Raw genomic sequence first — 19,349 nt, forward strand, 5'->3', positions numbered from 1 at the left:
ATTTTTATATATATGTGGATATAAGGTGGAATATATATATATATATACTGTATGTATGAATCGGCTGTACTTTGACTGTTTTAAAATTAGATATTAATGTTTTATAAAATAAGAGGTTTAGGGCTGCATCCAGCAATTGGATGTCAAATACAACAGTAAAACGGATTAATACACGAGCTGAATATACCGTAGATCATTTAAGATCCATATGCATGGAGTCAGGCTCCTGCAACATTATCTGTTCAACCAAACTGAAAAATTTGACTTGTTCAAAGATTTTGATCTTAATATGTGAGTAGAAAAGCATAATTACTTTGAAGATCAGATTCAGATGTAAATGATGTTACTCTGCACATTTTAGAGGAGGTGGCTATAAAAAGACTTGCATGTCAATTATTAGACTGAATATAAAGAATTAGTTTTTTAATCCACGTATAGTTCTTTTTTTCATCATTTAGCTTTATATTACCCTGTATTACTTCTGACTCACACTGCCCTCCATCTGTTGGAGATTAAAATACTCCCCCAGGCTCACAATTAGACAATCAGAGGGCTATCATTCCGCCCCAATAGGCTTACAAGGTCAGTCTCATACCAGGAGAGGATACAGAGACGGCAGAGGGGGGACATTCAGTCTCACTGATGTCATAAACGAGAGCTGCTGTTCATGTAATGTAGGCTACTGTCTAATCTTAAAACATAGCGTATAATGTACCTTTGTGTTAAAAATAGTATGTTGTCTGTCGCTGATGATGCTGTTTGATGATTGTAAATGAAGGAATGACATGATGGTAATACACAATATGAGTCAAACGCTGAATGTCTATGATTTATTTTGGATACAGAATAAATTCTCACTTTCACAATGTACTTCTTATTGCCTGTTGTTAATCTGCTTCTTGCTGATTTAAAACAAAAACCTAGACTCACCTACAGGTGAAAAGATATTGTATTCTTTATTACCCCCCCCCCCCCCACCCCCCAAACAGACAGATGGATTAATAACACCATCACCAGTCACCTTGACAACCAGAGGTCACCTTGACGACCAGAGGTCATCCTGACGACCAAAGATCATCCTGACAGCCAAAGGTCACCATGGCCGCAGAGTTGATCTTGACACTGCCCTGATGTTTACACTTGTTTTCTTAAACTTTAATTGAGATTCTGAATATTACAAATTTTGTTCATCCGGTCGGAGATACTGACCATTGGAACCTAACATAACCAAGGTATGATAGTTAGTCACACACTTACATACCAAACAGCAATGGTGTTGGAAGTATTACAACCTTGAACATAAAAACATTATCTATAGCAATATAGAAGTATGAGCTGTAACATGTACTTTAAGTGTCAAAGGTAAAATTACTTGTTGGTGGTGGCAGCAATGACCACTGAAATGTATTGGAGTAGAAGTGTAAAAAAGCATAAAATGGAAATACTTAAGTACAAGTACAAGTGCAAGTGCCTATTGTCAGCTGGCCCGGGACTACAGCTGGAAATTAGCCGTAGAGGCTAAAGCTGCTCCTTTTACTGTAAAGTGAATTAAGGAGGACTGTCCACGACACTATAAACTAATACACTAAACTCAAAATTGTACAGTAGAGTTCTTGAGTAAATGTATTAGTTACTTTCCACCATAAATGACCAATATCCATACCATCTCCAGACATGGTACCAGTCTTCCACTTTGGAAATCAAAAATGTAAGAGTAGTCTTTCTTGCCATATTGATCAAATGTCCAATAAACATTCTTGACGCACTCCCACATGCAGATATTTTGGTGATCATTTAGATATTATGAAAAAAAAGAAGCTTTACAATTGTGGATGCTGTCACAAGATGGAATTCATATTAACACATTTTATTTACATTGTTTTGTTATGCTGCTCTCTGCAACACCATTTTTTCTTTTCTGTTTCTTTCAAATGGTAAATAAACATGATTGTGAAGCATTATAATAAAAATACTAAACATTAACTACATGTAATGCATGCATGCATTATAAAGGTAGTCATTTGAGATGTCAGCCATATGATATATTTGAATTGTTAAAGCAAACTTTAGTAACAAGATACAACTAGTGACGGTAAGGTGACCGCCATGTCCTCCCTACAGGCAATAACTGAAAATGATTTGACTTTGCATCTGCGATCGTGTGTGTGTGTGTGTGTGTGTGTGTGTGTGTGTGTGTGTGTGTGTGTGTGTGTGTGAAAGAGAGAGAGAGCGAGAGAGAGAGAGAGCTCACAGTAGGATGAACATCACATCTATTGATCAGGCTAATGTGGGGAGGAAAGGCTGCAGGCCATAGTAGCTAATCAATATACCTCTAATTACATGGGGCACTGAGTGTGTGGGTTACTGAGAGAGTGAGTGTAGGTGTTGCCCCCCCCTAAACTCACAGGGTTGTATATATAAACGCTGTCCCACTGAGGAATAGCTCATATACACAGATCATAGCTCTCACACACACATTTAGCAGTTAGTTGTGAATCTTTTTTTTTTAACTCAAAGTAACCACTTTTTTTACTTAAAGGACACGGGGACGCTGTGTATGGATAAAGGGAGTTGGTATGTATTCCTCATATTTGTATTTGCGTGTGATGTAGGATTTTGCCTCTCCTCTTCTTGCTTTCGCTGTCCACTGTTTCTCTTCAACCCTGTCTTTCCTAAAGCCAATAGAGTCACTGATAGGTGATCTCAAATGCCATCAGGATCTCTACATACCTGTATTATAGTGACTACGTCCCTCAAGGCCTATCTCTCTTGGACAGGTTCTTCAGGTCTTTCTTCAGGTCTTTTTAAGGTGTGGTCTGTGTCCTACATTCACTCTGAAACAAGCTGATTGGTTGTGTGATCACTGAATTGTCTCTCTTGTTTACAGGCTTTTCCAATCTGCTGAGGCTCTGATTGGCTAGAAGCTGTGTGATATGTTTGATATTCGGTTGTTTTTGTGCTTCATCGTGTCAACTAAATATCAGACATATTCCTACAGAGTCTGGCATTGACTTCTGATCCTTGTACCTCTGAAAAAGACCCATGAAGTTCAGGTAACTGGTGTTGGAAGTACACAGAAATGTCCCTGAAGATCAAGTTTCACTGTTTACACTTCCTTTTATCCTCTCTCAAACACACACACACACACACCCGATTACACAATAATCAAGACTGACAGCCTCAGTATCAAGTACATCCTGCTCCGTGAGCAAACAGGTGTGTTACTGGCATTATAAAGGTTTGTGACAGCCTTTGTCTTACTAAAAAGTCAGTCGGTTCACTCATGTTTTATTCTGTATTAATAACAACTCTGGCATTTGTATTCCCTAAATTCTCTTGAAGAGTCTTTTTGGCTTTTTTTCTGTAAAAATGTACAATTAAGTTTTGATTTCTGTCATCATCTGTGATTTTATCCAAGCAGAATATAAATAAAGTCTGATGGCATGTTAACATTGTCTGCAGTGATTCATTACTGTCTCCACATCTCTGATTTGCATGCTATTGCATAAGACATAGCAAGGTTTATGCTACAGATACTATTTTTGTACTTTAATTAAGTGATTTTACAAAGAGGGAACATGCTTTTGGACTTTTGGGTAATGAAACGTCCTACCTCCCAGTCGATTAATTTTTAAAAGGGCATTTTATAATGTAATAGTTTGATTTTCTAAAGAAGCGTAATAGGTTACATCCTAATATGCACAAGCCTGTGGGAGCACTGGCTGAAAAAAACAGTGACACTGATGTTAGAAATAATAAAATGAGTTACTGTATAAGAGTACACTTTATGAAAACACAGCCAACAACAGGATATCACAAAATGACATATTCATATAGACATTGACGTGTGCTAGGCCATTGAAGGATTGCCCCGGGTATTACTATTCTTGAAACCAAAACTATTCTGACAACATTTAGGAAATTTGATATACAGGTCACGGTGCACAGAAGTCATCAGAGGCATTCTGTTAAAATATGAATACATCAGTTTGTTGCAGCACTAGAGGGTATCTGGGTTGAGTGTATGTGTGTCTATATCACTCATCTGATCTGTAGTTACATTTGAGGAAAAAGTTCAGGTTTGATTTTAAACTTGTGGATTCTGTTGGGGATGGTTGTCTAATTTTAAGACCTTATTTTGGTGTCATGCTGCAGAGTAAGCTTTGAGGCAATGAAATCTCCTAAAAGTAACAAACAAATGTGTGTGTGTGTGTGTGTGTGTGTGTGTGTGTGTGTGTGTGTGTGTGTATTATATAATATTATAAAATGTGTTTTTGTAATAAAATGTTTTGTGCTGGTCAGATTTAAAGGGTTGACTGACATTTTAACTTTTAAGAAACCCTATTTTTATGTCATTATGCTCCACCACATTTACAAAATAGTCAGGGTGTGGGGCTTCAGACTTCTCCGGTAACCTGTATCCTGGTTGCACAGGCAATAGGTGTGTGTGTGTGTGTGTGTGTGTGTGTGTGTGTGTGTGTGTGTGTGTGTGTGTGTGTGTGTGTGTGTGTGTGTGTGTGTGTGTGTGTGTGTGTGTGTGCGTGCGTATGTCTACATAGGCGCATGTTATCAGTGGACTCAGGGTGGTTTGTTCAAACAACTTCCAGCACAAAGACACTGAAAGCCATCCTCTAACACAAAAATAACCTCCAATTTTACAGAGAAGCCCTTAAATATTATGCCCCCTTCCCTGCTCCTGAACAAAAACACCCCCACAATGACGCAAAACATACCATGCTAAAGAGACTTTTAATAGGAAAATGAATCCACATTCCAAATCTTGTAATTTGCGCAACATGATATGAAATTGAATTAAGCAACTGGTGTGCATCAATGAATTTGATCATTAGTCACTTGTAAGAAAAAGACAATTATCATTGAATACAACAGAAATAATAAAATAGCTTTTAACAATAAAAACAAATAACTTGGCCTTTTTTCAAATGAGCTTTTAAGCATTATTTTCATTGGATGTCACAATAAAATACGTATACATGCGTCTGGATGTTGAGCAGGGGTCAAGGGGTCACGCTGTGGGTAGGACAATAGGCCACCGGCTCGTTGTCCTATGGATAGTGTCACCAGTGAGATCTTCTGATAGGGTCAAATGGCACCCCTGAGACAAATGTTATCTGAAAGAGTGCACACTATATACTCTGGGGCAATTTATGTGAAACAGCACAAGAGAGAATGACGAACATTGTAATAATAATGCTTGTATGCGTGCGTGTGTGTGTCTGTATGTATACTGTATGTGTGCGTGCAGATATAGAAGGTAATTAATGAGTGGAGGGCGAGGGGGGTTGTGGACAAATAGCAATGTAGAAAGTAGAGATAAAGACGTGCTGGTACAGTATAAATATCTGAGCCCACAGAGAGAGAGAGAGCATCAGTGGCACTGAGGAGAAGACGCAGAGAGCCAAAAGGGGCAAAGAGGGAATAGAAAAACAACAAGAGGGTGAATGAAGGCAAGAGGAACAGAAAAAGAAGTAAGGGAAGCTTTTTATATTACACAGTGGACACTTTAAAATAGGTAAGGCTAACTATCGGGCATTTCTCTCATCTGGTTGTTATGTTTGGTTGTTGTTTCTAACCTGTGCGCTGTTTCTTTTCAGAAATGGCCAACACAGCAGGAGGAGTGCTTTTGGCTATACTGTTCCTGAGTGCCAGTGTACCATGTTTCTCTGTGTATAACAGTGGCGAGTGCTTCTTTAACACTAAAGGTGCAGTATGTGTGGACATAATGTTTCCTACAGACTTTTATGTGTACATGTCCAGTGGTAGAAAGTAATTAAATAATTTTTTTTGAGGTACTTGTACTTTACCTTTATTTTATTTCTTCACTATATTTTGAGAGGAAACTATTGTACATTTTACCCCACTACATTTATAAGACAGTTATACTACTATTACTTTGGAAATTTAGGTTTTTCCAACCAAAACATATGATCAGTTTATGAAATATAATGCAATATAATGTTGGATTGTTTACAATAAACAATCCAAAAGTATTGTAACATTAGCTCTATGCAGACCTGATGTAACATTGAAATGCTGCATAATGAATCAGTAATAATAAAACTATAATATAATATGTATAATTATATACCAGTATGTTAAAAGGACAATTCCTGTACGTTTTGCTGATAATGCTAATTGGAATTCCCTTCTTCTGTCTAGCCTATAAGTAAAAATGTTAATGCAGGACTTTTACTTGTAAATACATAGTATTTCTACTTCTACCCAAGTAAATCCACTGCTGTATGTGTCACGATGACAGATATTTAAAATTTTCAGGGAGCTGTGAACACATGGGACAGGTGTACGGGATAGGAGAGAGCTGGATAACCAATGACTGTTACCAGTGTGTCTGCATGGAGCCTTTTGGTGTAGGATGTTGTGACCAGTGAGTTGTTTTTTTTAAATTCACACTGCCCCCCAAAAAGTACTTAAATGTATTTGGATGTAGCACATATATACTCTAACTCTGATTTTCCCTGTAGTGGATCTAAACCTGTGGACTATCCAGACTGGTGCGAGATCATCCGTAAACCTGACTCTTGTACGAGTGTTGCAGTGATGAGAGTAAATCACAAACTACCCTGCCTCTGGGGACGAGGCCGTCTCAGACCAGCTTCAGGCAAACCGTGGAATTCTGACAATGATCCTTTATTTTGAGTTCAGCAATTAATAAAAAATAAAATAAAAAAAAAAGCAATATAGCAATGTATGCTTTTTATTTTGGATTCAATGAATAAAGACCATGGGTTTTATTTTTTCGTAACGTTTTGTGAGGGACTAAACTGTACTGAATTTTAAAACAAAATCCGCATATAACTAGGACTTATCTGTCAACCCGGTTTAAGTATAATTTCACATTTTAAAATTGTGTTGTGGATGTTTGTTGTTGATGACACTGTCTGGATTGTTTCTGGTTAATGTTTTAAGATGAAATTAAAATGTATGTCTAATGTAGGCCGATGTCTATTTTCGGGTTTGGTCATTTGTTATTTTCCAATTTACTACACTTAATTGTTTTATTACTTGCTTGTTCTACAATTGAACAATGTCATACAGAATAGGTAATTCACCCCAAAACATAATTTATATTGTGCTATTTCACTATTTTTGGCAGTTCAATGAGTATCTGCAATAAACACATGAAAGACTTCATGTCAGTCTATGTGGAATTCAGAGCATCAAAACCGAAAGTCATTTTACACAGAAATTACAGTGAATCTGCAGGCTTAGGGATTTATCGCTATTACATCAAAATGATTTGAATGTACTAATTTTTAGTAGTTATTCCAGCTGGTCAGGATTTATATCCTGATAGCATCACCAGTACAGTCTGCTTGTCTGCTGTTTAACTCAAAAACAGGTTTGTTCAAATTCAGAAATTAAACAGAGCTTTATGTTAAAGTGTTAAAAATGTCAAATTTCAGAATAATGAATTTTATATTATTGTATTATAATTATTGCTGCATCCATTTGTGAATTCCAACCGGGGATCAAGTCTTATCTAAACCAAAAATAGTACATCATAATCATTTGTTAATTATATTTTGTATTATTATTCTGAATCTGCAAAGTAACTAAAGTTATCAAATGTAGTGGAGTAAAAAGTACAATATTTGCCTCTGAGTTTTAGTGGAGTAGAAGTAGCAGAAACTGGAAATACTCAAGTAAAGTGCAAGTACCTCAAATTATACTAGGTGCAGCCTACAGTACTTGGAGTAAATATAGGCTACTTTCCACCACTTTTCCTCCTTAAAATGGTTATTTATTTCCTCTTGTAGAGCACCAGTGAGTGTTAGGGACATCATGACCAAGCCAATGTTCAATATTACTTTAATGAAATAAATTTGCTCTAATTTGTTATAGATTCACCATAGATTTACTAGTCTCGCTTTGCCAGACTGATTTACCAACCCTTAATGACTGAGGGTTAAGACTTTTATTTTGAAAATAGAGTAGCGGCGCATAGTTTGTACGTCACACGGTGGCGCGCTGAGTCCACCTTGTTGATAATTGTTATAAATTGTCTTAAAATGTTGCCTACTTCTGACTGACTGGTGGGTTGAACATATGCAAAGGCAACAATAATCAGTAAAATGTGGATACTGACACCCCTGGAGGCTGGAGGTAACTTTTTATTGTCGTGGCTGACATTGTGACGCTAGCTGTACACACAACCAGAGTGATAGAGAAAGACATGGCTCTGCACACAACTAGCGGGTTAAAGTTAACGCCTGTTAACGTTAGCTGTGTTACATAGTGCGTAACGTTGTGATAAAAAAACAATTAACGCTAAAAGTAGAAAATGAACTGTTTTTAACCGAGCGAGGCACATGAAGAGCAATTTAGGCTTCCGTGTCTTGCTCGAGGAGGAGCAGGATTTTAACAACTAATCTTAGCCGACCCGAAACATAATTATGGAAAGAGCATTGGCACACATAAAAAAAGTCACATGCACTTAATGTAAATAGACGAGTTTGTAAAACCACCAGCTATTGTGATTTTTACATTAGAAGGTGCATACCTTGCCTCCTGTCACACACAGGTGAGACCCACTATCTCCTCTCCAGTAAAGAGTATGTGGTGGGGCGCAAGAACTGTGACATCCTCCTACCCAACGACCAGTCCATCAGCAGGGCTCACGCGCATCTGACTGCTACTGACCACGTGAGTGACAGAACTGTTCTGCAGTATATTTCATCATTTAATGGACTGAATGTATTCAACAGAATCTGCAGCGCATCATATGTACAATATCTTCCATTTCAGGGCTACTGTATGTTCATGATTATGTGCAATACCACAATCAATAGAATTTATAGTGTTTTTGCACATGTATTGGACAGTTTAATCAATATATAGCATACAGAAGCCTGTATTTCTCTGTAGCTGGAATTTAAATCAAGATGCAAAGAGAGAATCCTACTGAGTTCTATCTGCAAGTTTATTCCTTATGCAAAACTGTACAACAGGACTCAAAAAAAAAAAAATGTAAATGTCAAATGGACTGCAATTGAAAGGGTGGGTTTATAGCTGAGCAATGAATAATTGAACAGGAAGATGTAGGAAGGTTTGTTTGACTGACTTATGAATGTTATTCCTAGTCCCTGACTCTAAAAGACACCTCCAAGTACGGTTCATTTGTCAACAACCAGCGCTTGACAGAGAACACATCAGTGAACCTGAAGTCAGGAGACAATGTCACATTTGGGGTTTTTTACAGCAAATTCAGGTAAGCAACTAAAACAAGACCTGGCTAGTTATGTTTTATATTACAGATTTGTGATCACTAAGTCTGGCATCATCTTTTACTTTTAAATGCACTCACACCTAGATTTATTTCCCCCATATTCAGAAAATGCTAAATGCAGCTAATATGAATTTCTTGTTGCATTATGAATCTCCTTTGTTGTCACATCTTCGTATTAGTGTGGACCATCAGAAGCCAGTGGTGTGTTCGTCATGTTTGGACAATGATGGCAAGGCGTCGCTCTCTCAGGCCCTGCTGGTTTTGGGGGGAAAGCTGGTCAACAGCTGGACTCAGGACTGCACCCACCTGGCCATGCAGTCTGCTAAAGTCACCATCAAGGTCAGGAGGACCAGACTTTTGTATTCTCATTAGGTGGATACATGTGATATGTTTGTCCCTGAATATGTGTTTAACGTTCTTCCTGTTTTCCTAATTAGACTATTTCTGCTCTGCTGTGCTGTCGTCCCATCGTGAAGCCAGAGTTTTTCTTAGAGCTCAGCAAAGCCGCTCAGCAAAAATTACCCCCTCCTAAAGCCGAGAGGTAAAAAACAATCCATCCTTATGTATACACAGTCATGAACTGAACATCAGAGGCCACACTGAACCATACATTATCCTTCTATCTGTGCTGGTCATTGTTTTTAAGTTTCATCCCTGAGATTGATGAGCCCAGCTTGAGAAGAGAGGATGTTAACCTTGGAGTAATTCCAATTCGCAAACAGCTTTTCACCGGGAAGACCTTCATATTCCTCAGTGCCAAACAAGTATGTCTACTTCTTTCTTTGTGATGACCTAATATTGTTTTCATGCTCTGCAAACCCTAAGTTAGGTCACAGAATAGGAGTCTGTTCAGGTGATTCAGGTGATCAGTTATAATTGCCCTGCAGTTGTCCTTCTTAGTCAAGGATAACACAACACAGAGAGTTATAGAAATGAGCACTTGTTATAGGCTGTATAACTGTCCATCCCCCTGCTTGTTTTTCTGTCATTAGCTTCAGAAATGATGGAAAGTCACATGATCTTGTCAGCATCTTGTTTATCAGCTGAACATCGGTTGCCAGGCAGTCAGCAGCCGGAGATCCTCTGGGGGACTCACTGCTCCAGTGGAGAGTGCCGGTTTTACAAGAGCTGCAACTAATTATTTTCACAACAGAAATGTAGAATTAATGCATCTATCGGTGTTTCTACTCTGCCCCAAACAAGTAAATCCATTATAATTTACCAGAGCGCAATAAAAATGAAGTTGCAATTAAAACAGATGAATGAATTGACTAATATTTTCAGCATTTAACTGATGTGTCTTTTCTTAAAGGACAGTTCCGGCACAAAATGAACCTAGGGGTTATTAACAGATGTGTACCCACTCTGTCGCTCTCTGGGACATGTTTTCATGCTAATTGAATGAATTAGGAGCTTGAAAGAAGCTAGCGCGGACCGCTGATTAGCTTACAACGCTAGTATTCGGGGCACAGAGAACGTAAAAACAAATCGCTATTTATACCACTAAAAAGGCTCCAAATATCACCAAACTTCAACAGTAGCATAATGAGGATCCCTAAATGTTAACCGAAGCATTGAGAACTTTGTAAGTGTACAGACAGTTTATTGAAAAGATAGATTATAAAGACACTCGCGTTCATGTTTACATGCCGCCGCCGTCTTGGAAACCAGTCATGACTTACAGCTGGTGATGCAAACTAAAATAAAAAGCAATTTGCTCAATATATCTGAAATAATCGCACTCTGCATAACTTGTCTAGTGTACTAACTGTCATCTGGTCCCTCCGGTCTGGGTCGCCGAAAAAGTAAAAGTACAGCCCTGTTTATCAGAAAGGGGAAATCTTCAGACTGTACAAAACACTGCGTCTCTTGGGCATCGCGACGCAACAGGTCCCTCTCCGTGCAACACAGACACTCCTGTTCGGTGGCCATAGCTTCACAATGTCCGCAGGAACACCACCAGTTTCCTGAAGTACGAGGCTGTGTTGCGGCATTGACTACCGGTAGCTCTCTCTCTCTCTCGTAGCCCTTTCACGGAGCTCCTGCTGCTCTTTGTTCAATAAACTGTTTGTACACTCACAAAGTTCTCAATGCTTCGGTTAACATGTTGGGACCATCATTATGCTACCGTTGAAGTTTTGTGATATTTGGAGCCTTTTTAGTGGTATAAATAGCGATTTGTTTTTACGTTCCCTGTGCCCCAAATACTAGCGTTGTAAGCTAATCAGCGGTCCGCGCTAGCGTCTTTCAAGCTCCAAACTCATTCGATTAGCATGAAAACATGTCCCAGAGAGCGACAGAGTGGGTACACATCTGTTAATAACCCCTAGGTTCGTTTTGCGTATGTGCCAGAGGGCATGTGCAGGTTTTGAAACCAGCAAACCTATCTGCTGATATCTGGTAGCTGATAAATGCTTATTTCAATGTAATCAAGACTGGTGGTGAGTCTGCGTCTGTCTCGAAAAGTAGGTTCTGTCGTGTTCATTTATAACCTCAGAGACCTGGCCGCTGATTAGTAAAGAGTGAACTCGAGGCAAAATACTCTCCTCCACTCCAAGAAAAGTACAGAAAATAAGAGTTGAAGAGAATAGAGACCTTTTAGATGCTGCTGCAGTGTTTATTAATCTATATGTGCATGCTAATTATCTTATGCATTCTATGTATTCTATTTCATATTATTTTTACTATTATCAAGTGGGTTTTATTTTCCATTAATTATGGCATTTTATCCCTGTTTTCTTCCATTCTATGTCTATTTTCCCTTATTGTAAAGCACTTTGTGCTGCATTTCTTGTATGAAAGGTGCTATACAAAAAAGTACATGAGTACAACAGCCTTATAGAATATCCTCCGGAAGAAATGCTTCTACAATAACTAAAATATTTATGGATCGCTCAAAGGTTTAAGCCTTCAATTAGACTCAGATGAGGGGAAATATAAGAATGTTATTGTCAGAAGACACGCAGTCCCTCCTGTCTCTCTGATCTGCTGTACAGATAAACAGTCATGGTTGTGTAATTCCTGCTTTTCCACATTGTTTGCAGCTCAAGCGCCTGAGTGCAGCAGTGAGTTTTGGAGGTGGCCGGAGCCAGCTACTGGAGGAGGGCTCTCTGCCCAGGGACCAGCTGGAGTCTCCACAGAGCTGTGTGATCGATGTCACGACAGGCAGCTCCCAAATTCTGCTTCCTTCCTCTACTACAGAGTGGGCAAACTCTGTGAACAACATTGTTAAAAGGTTTGCACAAACTTCTGTTTTTCTGAGTGTTTGGCAATTCATTTGTCAAAGTGATGATTTGTGAACACGCTCTCTCTTTTTCCGCTGACACAGAAAAGGCCTCAGAGTCATCACAGAGTCTGAAATTGGTTTGGCTACCATCTATGCTTCCTGTGACATGTACTGCAATCCATCCAGTCTAACACCAGACTCAGGTGGGTAACCTGACAGAAAAGCACTGATTGCAGTCTTTATTCTTTCAGTTTTCTTCCTTTGTATCATTTTTCTTTGATTTTGTTTCTATCTTTGTTTTAGATTCAGCACCAAAATTGGGACCCAGAATCCCAAGTGCTTCGCTATCACAGAGCGTGGCGGTGGATGAGACTGTGTTACCTGCAGCATCTCAGAACATCACAGCGTATGCAGTTAACACAGAGCCATCACAAGGGTACCGACAATCATACAGACACACATCTATTATGTGTGAAAGTTGTCCAAACTTTTCATTTGTCTGTTTGATCGAGAAAGCCTGTCTGATGTGTGTAATTGTACTTATTTATCAGGACAGAGTTATGTAAAGGAACAGGGGTGACAGCCGTGGGGGAGACTCCTGAGAACAAGCAAAACCATAACAGCAGTCAGCTCCGTGGATCCAAACCCGTAGCATCTCTGAAGACGACCACTCAGTGCATCGTGGCTGATACAATGAGCTCCTCGTTCAACACTGTAGAGAACACGGCCTCACAGAGGAAGAAGCCTGAGTCCAAACCGACAGGTAGCTGCATGATTGACTTAGGAATGCACCGATCTGTCTTTTTCTTTCTTGATACCGATTCTGATACATAATGTCTGAGACATACAAATACCATCCCAAATTAGTTCTCTGTTTTTTTTATTTATTTGAAATCTGTGTGAAACAGATTAGATTTTTCTGTGCAATACAACATGGAGCTTTGCTGTATCGAAAAATAATTTCTTCTCAATTGTAATTGTTCATAAGTAGGTCACTTAAACAACAGACACAGTTTCTAGACCTCCTTCTTTCATTGTTCAACAATATATATTATTTGTAGTAAATAGTTTGTTGTGCTGTTACAAATCATATAACGTATATTAGCATAATATATATTATTGAGCCTTAAGCAAGATTTATGCTTCTGCGTAAAATCTATGCTGTAGCTTGATGTGCACCTCCCGTGGCTTGGTAGCGTTGCATTTCCCCACACTTATTTCCTGGTTCTCCTTCTCCATAAACAACATGAAATCAAGGAGAGGGTTAACTTTTCCTGCTACAGATTTCCCACGATGGTCAGAAAGAACAGGGGAGACACTTTGTTTCTCTCACTATCCCTCTAGAGTCGGCACTCGCTCGGAAGCTAATCGCCGTCAGTTTCTCACTCGCTCTACCACACACACACACACACACGCCGGCCCTGCTATTCTCTAAAAGAGATCGACGCACACACCAACGCACAAGTATAAACTTCAGGCCACTTACGTAGGCTATGGCGTAAGCTCTGTGTGGACCCTCCGCACAACCATAAATCAAGCTTTAGGAGTATGCTTGTCGGCTGACGGAGCCAGGCTAGCAGTTTCCCCGTTTCCAGTCTTTACGCTAGGCTACGCTTTCGCACAGCAGGCGTATGGGACAGATATAAGAGTGGTATCAATCCTCTCAGCAAGTGAGCAACCTATCACTTGAAGGCACTCATGATAGGAACATCAGCTGTATGCTGTAACCAATCAATCAGTGTTTTTGCAGTTTCAGGTGCAGGCAGTAGTTGCATTAGGTCCCAGCCATCCCTTCCCAAGGCCAGCGGTGGCATGAAGACATTCCTACAGAAGCAGTCTCCTCAGAAACAAAAACTCTCTGCACAAGCTTCCCCACAGAAACAATCAGCTCTGACCAGTTTCTTTAAAACAGTCAACAAGAAGAGGTAAACATCTTCTCCTTAAAACGGGTTAAAGGATTTTATCAGTGGTGTTGCATGTTAGTGCACTAACTATATAAGTCCTTTACCCAATGATAATTTACATACCATCACCTGGCAATAATATAAGTTGAAAGTCTATGCCTTACCTTTCTCTTTCTTTCATCCTGTCATCAAGGCCTTTGGAGGATGAGCTCTCCGCTGTCATGTCAGAGCCAAAACGGCCTGTACTGGAATCAGCCATCAGCATGCAGGCACCAAACTCTTCAGCCACGTCTAAAGAAACCTACTCACGCTCAGACAGAGTCCCTGCAGCAGCATCCCAAAATCCACTGGGGTCCGCAGCTGATCTTTTTGTAGGGCAGTCAGACAGGGTCTCCCACACTGTCCAGGAAGAGCCACAGAGTAGAAAGAGGAAGGAGATGGAGGCAGAGATACAGATGGATGAACTGGAGTCTCTTATGTCTGAGGATATGGACTTCTTTGATGAGCAACCTGCAAGTAATCAAGGCCAGCATGCACAGCTAACAATGCACAGTTCAACTGAAAAGAAACAAGGATTAAATACTTTGGAGGCTCCGTCTTCAAGCAAGAGGCAACGGCTCCCCCCAGAAGAAAATGGAAAGAACCAGAGGCCACAGGTGGGCCTGGAAAAAGAGTCAGGTTCCCATAAGAACCAAACATCAGAACAGCGTATTGTCTCCATCAAGACAGAGCAGGTTCATCCTTCAGAATACAGGACAACTAATCATGGGTCCAGCAAACCTGCAGAGGTGTCATCTGCCAGTACAAGTCAAGACATACAGCCTTTTGACGATGACGAGGCGTCTTTCATTGAGGTGAGGACAGAGGATTTACTGTCAGTGTTCTTTTGTGCACCACTAATTTAGAGAAAATAATTTAAAACTGTCTCAGCACACACTGAGTTTTATAGATAATGATGTTTCACTGTTACTGCACATTTTTCACTCTTTTTATTCCTGTAGGATTTAGAACTACTCAATGTTGATATTTGCCAGCCTAAAGAAGAGACTAAGACCCCTCCGAAACCCGTTACAATCAAACAGGAGGTCCAAGTAAGTTCTGTGAAAAATCTTTCTTTCTCCCTTTTGAATAAGCGCCATTTCTAGCTGTACCTAGATGCTTTATTATCTAGCTTTATTTATTTGTCAAAATTGGGGTTTTCAATTAGTCTAAAGCTTGGGACAGATAAGAAGCACTGGATGCATCAAAGTCGATACAAGCACCTACTATCTCCTGTGGCTTTAAATCACCAGTCAATGATTGTTAGATTCACGTCGGCTCAATCTCAGATAATAATAATAAATTCAAAAGATCCTTATTAAAAATGTTTAATTATGTTATGCATTTATGTTAGAAAAGCAGACATCAGACGATGTATTGTTATCAGATTCTCTTACTCTTAAATATTCATATTGGTATTGGGCCCCATGAATCCAGTATTTGTCAGCTACACGACACGGCATTGGATTCACTGGCGATACTGTCTGAACGCCATGTTATTGTTGTTTAAATCTCTTTAGTTGTGCTTTTATGTATTCTACAACATTATTTGCTAGAAAGAACAGTAACTGTCCATCAGACAAATGTTGACTTATTAATGTGCTGTTTTGCAGGAGTCAAAGATTGATGATGACCTTCCTAAAAAGCTGGTGTTGGTGGAGTTTAGATCTCTCACTGTGACTGCGCCTCCCAAAACCAAACCACCGAGGATGCAGAGCAACGACTCCGCAAAGAACTTTAAATGTTTCCGCAAGGTCAGACTACGATGCAACTTACACAACAGAAACACACAGTAGAGCCTCATTTGAAATTTAGGAACAGCACTTTATAAAATGTATTTACAAATTATAAAACTCCTAAGAGGCTCTGTTGTGTTTTTATTCAGTTGTAGTTGCATGTGTGCCAACATATGTAATCAAGACATGTTGTCCTCCACTGATTATACACAAATTATACAGCTCACCTCTTAAGTGAAAAAAATAGAAATTTTAAAAAGGAAAAATATCCCCTCATCCATGTAGTTTAAAAAAAAAAAAAAAAAAAAAAAAAAAAAAAGCATAAAAAGCAGACAGTTTGATTTTCATATCAATACCAGTTCCGCTCCAAACACATCAGTGAGTGATTCTTTTTCTTCATAAAATTTCCATTATTTGCAAGACACGTGTCCAATTTTTGGACACGTGAGAGACTATCATGTACGCCCTGATGTAAAACATTGTCTTCAATGACGGGATACATACAGTAGGGTCAAAATCAACTTTGATCCCCATCACAAAGTTCCGACAACGTTTGCCTCATGTACAGAATCATTTTAATTTTCATATAAATGTCCTTGTGTGATAGATCTGTGCGCCAGGTGCCATGGGCTCATCCCACATCATCGGAGGATCTGATCTACTGGTTCACAACAGGGGCAAACACTCTGACCTGGATGAATGGCTGAAAGATGCAGCAGAGGTACTATTGTCACTCTATCTCTCTTATCTGTCTGTGATCTGTCTGAGCCTCGCATTCATGATTTGAGTCTGTGTTTGTTTCAGGAAGAGCGTCAGAGCAGACGGGACGAGAGTGTTGGAGATGACCTCTTTAGGTGAGAAATTGGATTTCATTTTCTGTAAGATGTGTAGTAACTTTATTACCCCCTTAACTCAACCCCTCCAAAACCATTGTAAGGTTTCTGGTATGTAAAAAAAAAAGCCAAGCCATTTAATCTATTGATTTTATTAATCAATAGTAATGATTTGAGACCTTCCTTCTGCTTTAGTTACGGTCTCGTTCGTTACCTGTGTCTTGAAAAAGAGACAACCCTCGGCATGACTTACTCATATAGTATAGGCAAGGTAACTGGTCATCCCAACTCATCAGTAGAGGTCCTCATGTGACCATGTTAAGACATTAAGAGAGAATACACAGAGGGGGCCTGGGTAGCTCACCTGATGCTCAGTCCTTGCCGCAGCGGCCGCAGGTTCAATAAATACCTGAATAAAATCCTAAAAAGCAATTGTCATTCAATAGCATAAATTGTTTACTTAGGTCATAGTGTGTGTTATCTGTCACGAATTCTGTATAAAATAATACAAAACAATATTGTGGATTAAACTGCGAAACTATCTACAGTTACGTTATGTATAATGTATTGAATGTTACTTTGCCCCCTTTTTGTTTTTATTGTTTGGCCAGACAGGTATAAATGTTTCCTCTTTTGTCTCCGTCAGTTGCGTCCTTTCTGATTTAGACCTCACGGGCGAGAGAGCTACGATACTTTCCCCTGTCAACTAAGTGATTTGTTTCTATCGGAAATTGGCATTTGGGTTAAATCCTAAATTTACACTGTGACTCTAAGACTAGTAGACTTGCTTGGTCCCTCACTTAGTATATATGCAAGTCAAGGTGGTAAAAATCTAAAATAAAGATGCTGCCTGTACAGCCTCTGTCATTATAATCAGATGCAGACATTATATAATTAAGAATTATGGATATGGGGCCACTGTAGCTTCAGTTTAACCAATCACAACTTAGTCCTTCTTTCGTCACAGTGGTTGCCAGGGTAACAGAGGTGATGTAAGCGGGCACTGCCGTGTTTTCTTTGACTAAGCAGAAAAGAGGCGTGTGTGTGTGTGTGTGTGTGTGTGTGTGTGTGTGTGTGTGTGTGTGTGTGTGTGTGTGTGTGTGTGTGTGTGTGTGTGTGTGTGTGTGTGTGTGTGTGTGTGTGTGTGTGTGTGTGTGTGTGTGTGTGTGTGTGTGTGTGTGTGTGTGTGTGTGTGTGTGTTGGCTGAGCTGTTTGATCACTGATTCATGCTCAGCCAGTCATGCGTATCTGGGGAACAGACTCTGCTGCTAAGAAAACAATCCGGTATTTTTTGGTAGGTCTTAACCAAGTTTCCAGACGTGGTTTATAGGAAGCCTGTTTGCTTTGAGCTGTTCAAACACTGTCCCCGTTTTACAGCGCTTAATTTGGTCTGTTTTTATTGTTTGTTCAAAATGCCTCTAAGGACATTAAGGAATGATCCATGAGGGATGTTAAATGCCCATCCTGACATGGACAGACCTATGAAATGAAATCTTCTGTGTGTGTGTGTCTTTAGGTACAATCCCACCAAACTAACCAGGAGAAGATGAAATGCCTTAATCTTAACGCCATACAGAGGGAATTAATTTCAAAAGGCACAGGAAGTATGTCAAACTCCATCAACAGCGTATAAAAAGGACCCCAGAAATAATTCAACAACTCCTGATATCTGTATTTCAGCTATAATGCTTCATAACTGCTAAAATGTTCAGAAATGTTTGTCATTGTTTTGTATTGCTGTTCTACCTGTGCTATCGATCTATAAATGTCCCTAATTAAGCCACTGGCAGCGAGCAATGTAAGAAAACAGTCTCATGTTCAGAGATTTCTCTCAAAGTTTTATTTGTCAATAATAAAAAATGTGGCATACAAAACATTAAAAACTCTTCAATTGTACAAGAGAGCATTTAAACTCTACATGCTGAAAGCAGCTATTCCTTGGTTTTAAAGTTAAGACCAAATATGTTTCCTGGTTTTAGCTGAACTAGAAACTAAGAGGGATTCAAGTTGCTGTTTCTTAAACGATCTCCGATGAGCCTGCAGGCACTTTTACAGATCTGAAACTGTCATCATGCCAAAACATTTATGGGCCTTTCTGTGCAGATAGTTGAAGCCCATCTGTCCATTCATATTCAGCATGTATTGTGGAAGTTTAAACAGTTGTTTTTCTTAAATTGCAATGGGATTATTTTGCTTATTATACTGAGTACTTGCAAGTTGCTTTCTAAAATTCATACAAATCTGTACTAAAATGTAACGTATATGGATGGACACACAATAAACCTGTTGGTGTTTAATTAAGCAAGCAGATTGCTCTTGGAATTGAAAGCGGTGGACAGTTGT

General features: G+C 39.3%; 2 protein-coding genes across 4 annotated transcripts; both read left to right on the forward strand.

Annotated features, from left to right (window-relative positions):
* Window positions 1–5,317: 5,317 nt before the first annotated feature.
* Window positions 5,318–6,692, forward strand: si:ch1073-70f20.1 (prostate-associated microseminoprotein). 2 transcript variants are annotated; one of them, XM_031299764.2, is made up of 4 exons: window positions 5,318–5,489; window positions 5,616–5,723; window positions 6,298–6,406; window positions 6,504–6,692. In XM_031299764.2, exons 2-4 carry the CDS (start codon window positions 5,618–5,620, stop codon window positions 6,676–6,678), a joined length of 390 nt encoding a protein of 129 aa, XP_031155624.1. In that variant the 5' UTR covers window positions 5,318–5,489; window positions 5,616–5,617; the 3' UTR covers window positions 6,679–6,692. The 2 variants fall into 2 exon arrangements, with proteins under 2 accessions (XP_031155624.1, XP_031155623.1); XM_031299763.2 differs by having other exon boundaries at window positions 5,321–5,533.
* Window positions 6,693–7,962: 1,270 nt separating this feature from the next.
* On the forward strand, window positions 7,963–19,303 carry nbn (nibrin). 2 transcript variants are annotated; one of them, XM_031299240.2, is made up of 17 exons: window positions 7,963–8,145; window positions 8,564–8,685; window positions 9,123–9,250; window positions 9,448–9,607; window positions 9,706–9,809; window positions 9,915–10,032; window positions 12,313–12,503; window positions 12,597–12,697; window positions 12,798–12,930; window positions 13,046–13,257; window positions 14,245–14,419; window positions 14,592–15,252; window positions 15,400–15,489; window positions 16,051–16,191; window positions 16,781–16,894; window positions 16,978–17,027; window positions 18,523–19,303. In XM_031299240.2, the coding sequence occupies exons 1-17, from the start codon at window positions 8,115–8,117 to the stop codon at window positions 18,554–18,556; spliced, it is 2,565 nt and encodes an 854-aa protein (XP_031155100.1). In that variant the 5' UTR covers window positions 7,963–8,114; the 3' UTR covers window positions 18,557–19,303. The 2 variants fall into 2 exon arrangements, with proteins under 2 accessions (XP_031155100.1, XP_035862115.1); XM_036006222.1 differs by having other exon boundaries at window positions 14,251–14,419.
* The last annotated feature ends 46 nt before the right edge of the window (window positions 19,304–19,349 follow it).

This window comes from Sander lucioperca, chromosome 10, assembly GCF_008315115.2.
Source record: "Sander lucioperca isolate FBNREF2018 chromosome 10, SLUC_FBN_1.2, whole genome shotgun sequence".
NCBI lineage: Eukaryota > Metazoa > Chordata > Actinopteri > Perciformes > Percidae > Sander > Sander lucioperca.

Bases quoted from the DNA above. Each gene is read 5' to 3' on its own strand.
- si:ch1073-70f20.1 (XM_031299764.2), top strand. From the start codon at position 5,618: ATGGCCAACACAGCAGGAGGAGTGCTTTTGGCTATACTGTTCCTGAGT. The intron at 5,724-6,297 runs GTGCAGTATGTG...TAAAATTTTCAG, and splicing joins GTGCTTCTTTAACACTAAAG to GGAGCTGTGAACACATGGGA. The intron at 6,407-6,503 runs GTGAGTTGTTTT...TTTTCCCTGTAG, and splicing joins GGTGTAGGATGTTGTGACCA to TGGATCTAAACCTGTGGACT.
- nbn (XM_031299240.2), top strand. From the start codon at position 8,115: ATGTGGATACTGACACCCCTGGAGGCTGGAG. The intron at 12,698-12,797 runs GTGGGTAACCTG...TCTTTGTTTTAG, and splicing joins CAGTCTAACACCAGACTCAG to ATTCAGCACCAAAATTGGGA. The intron at 17,028-18,522 runs GTGAGAAATTGG...GTGTGTCTTTAG, and splicing joins GTTGGAGATGACCTCTTTAG to GTACAATCCCACCAAACTAA.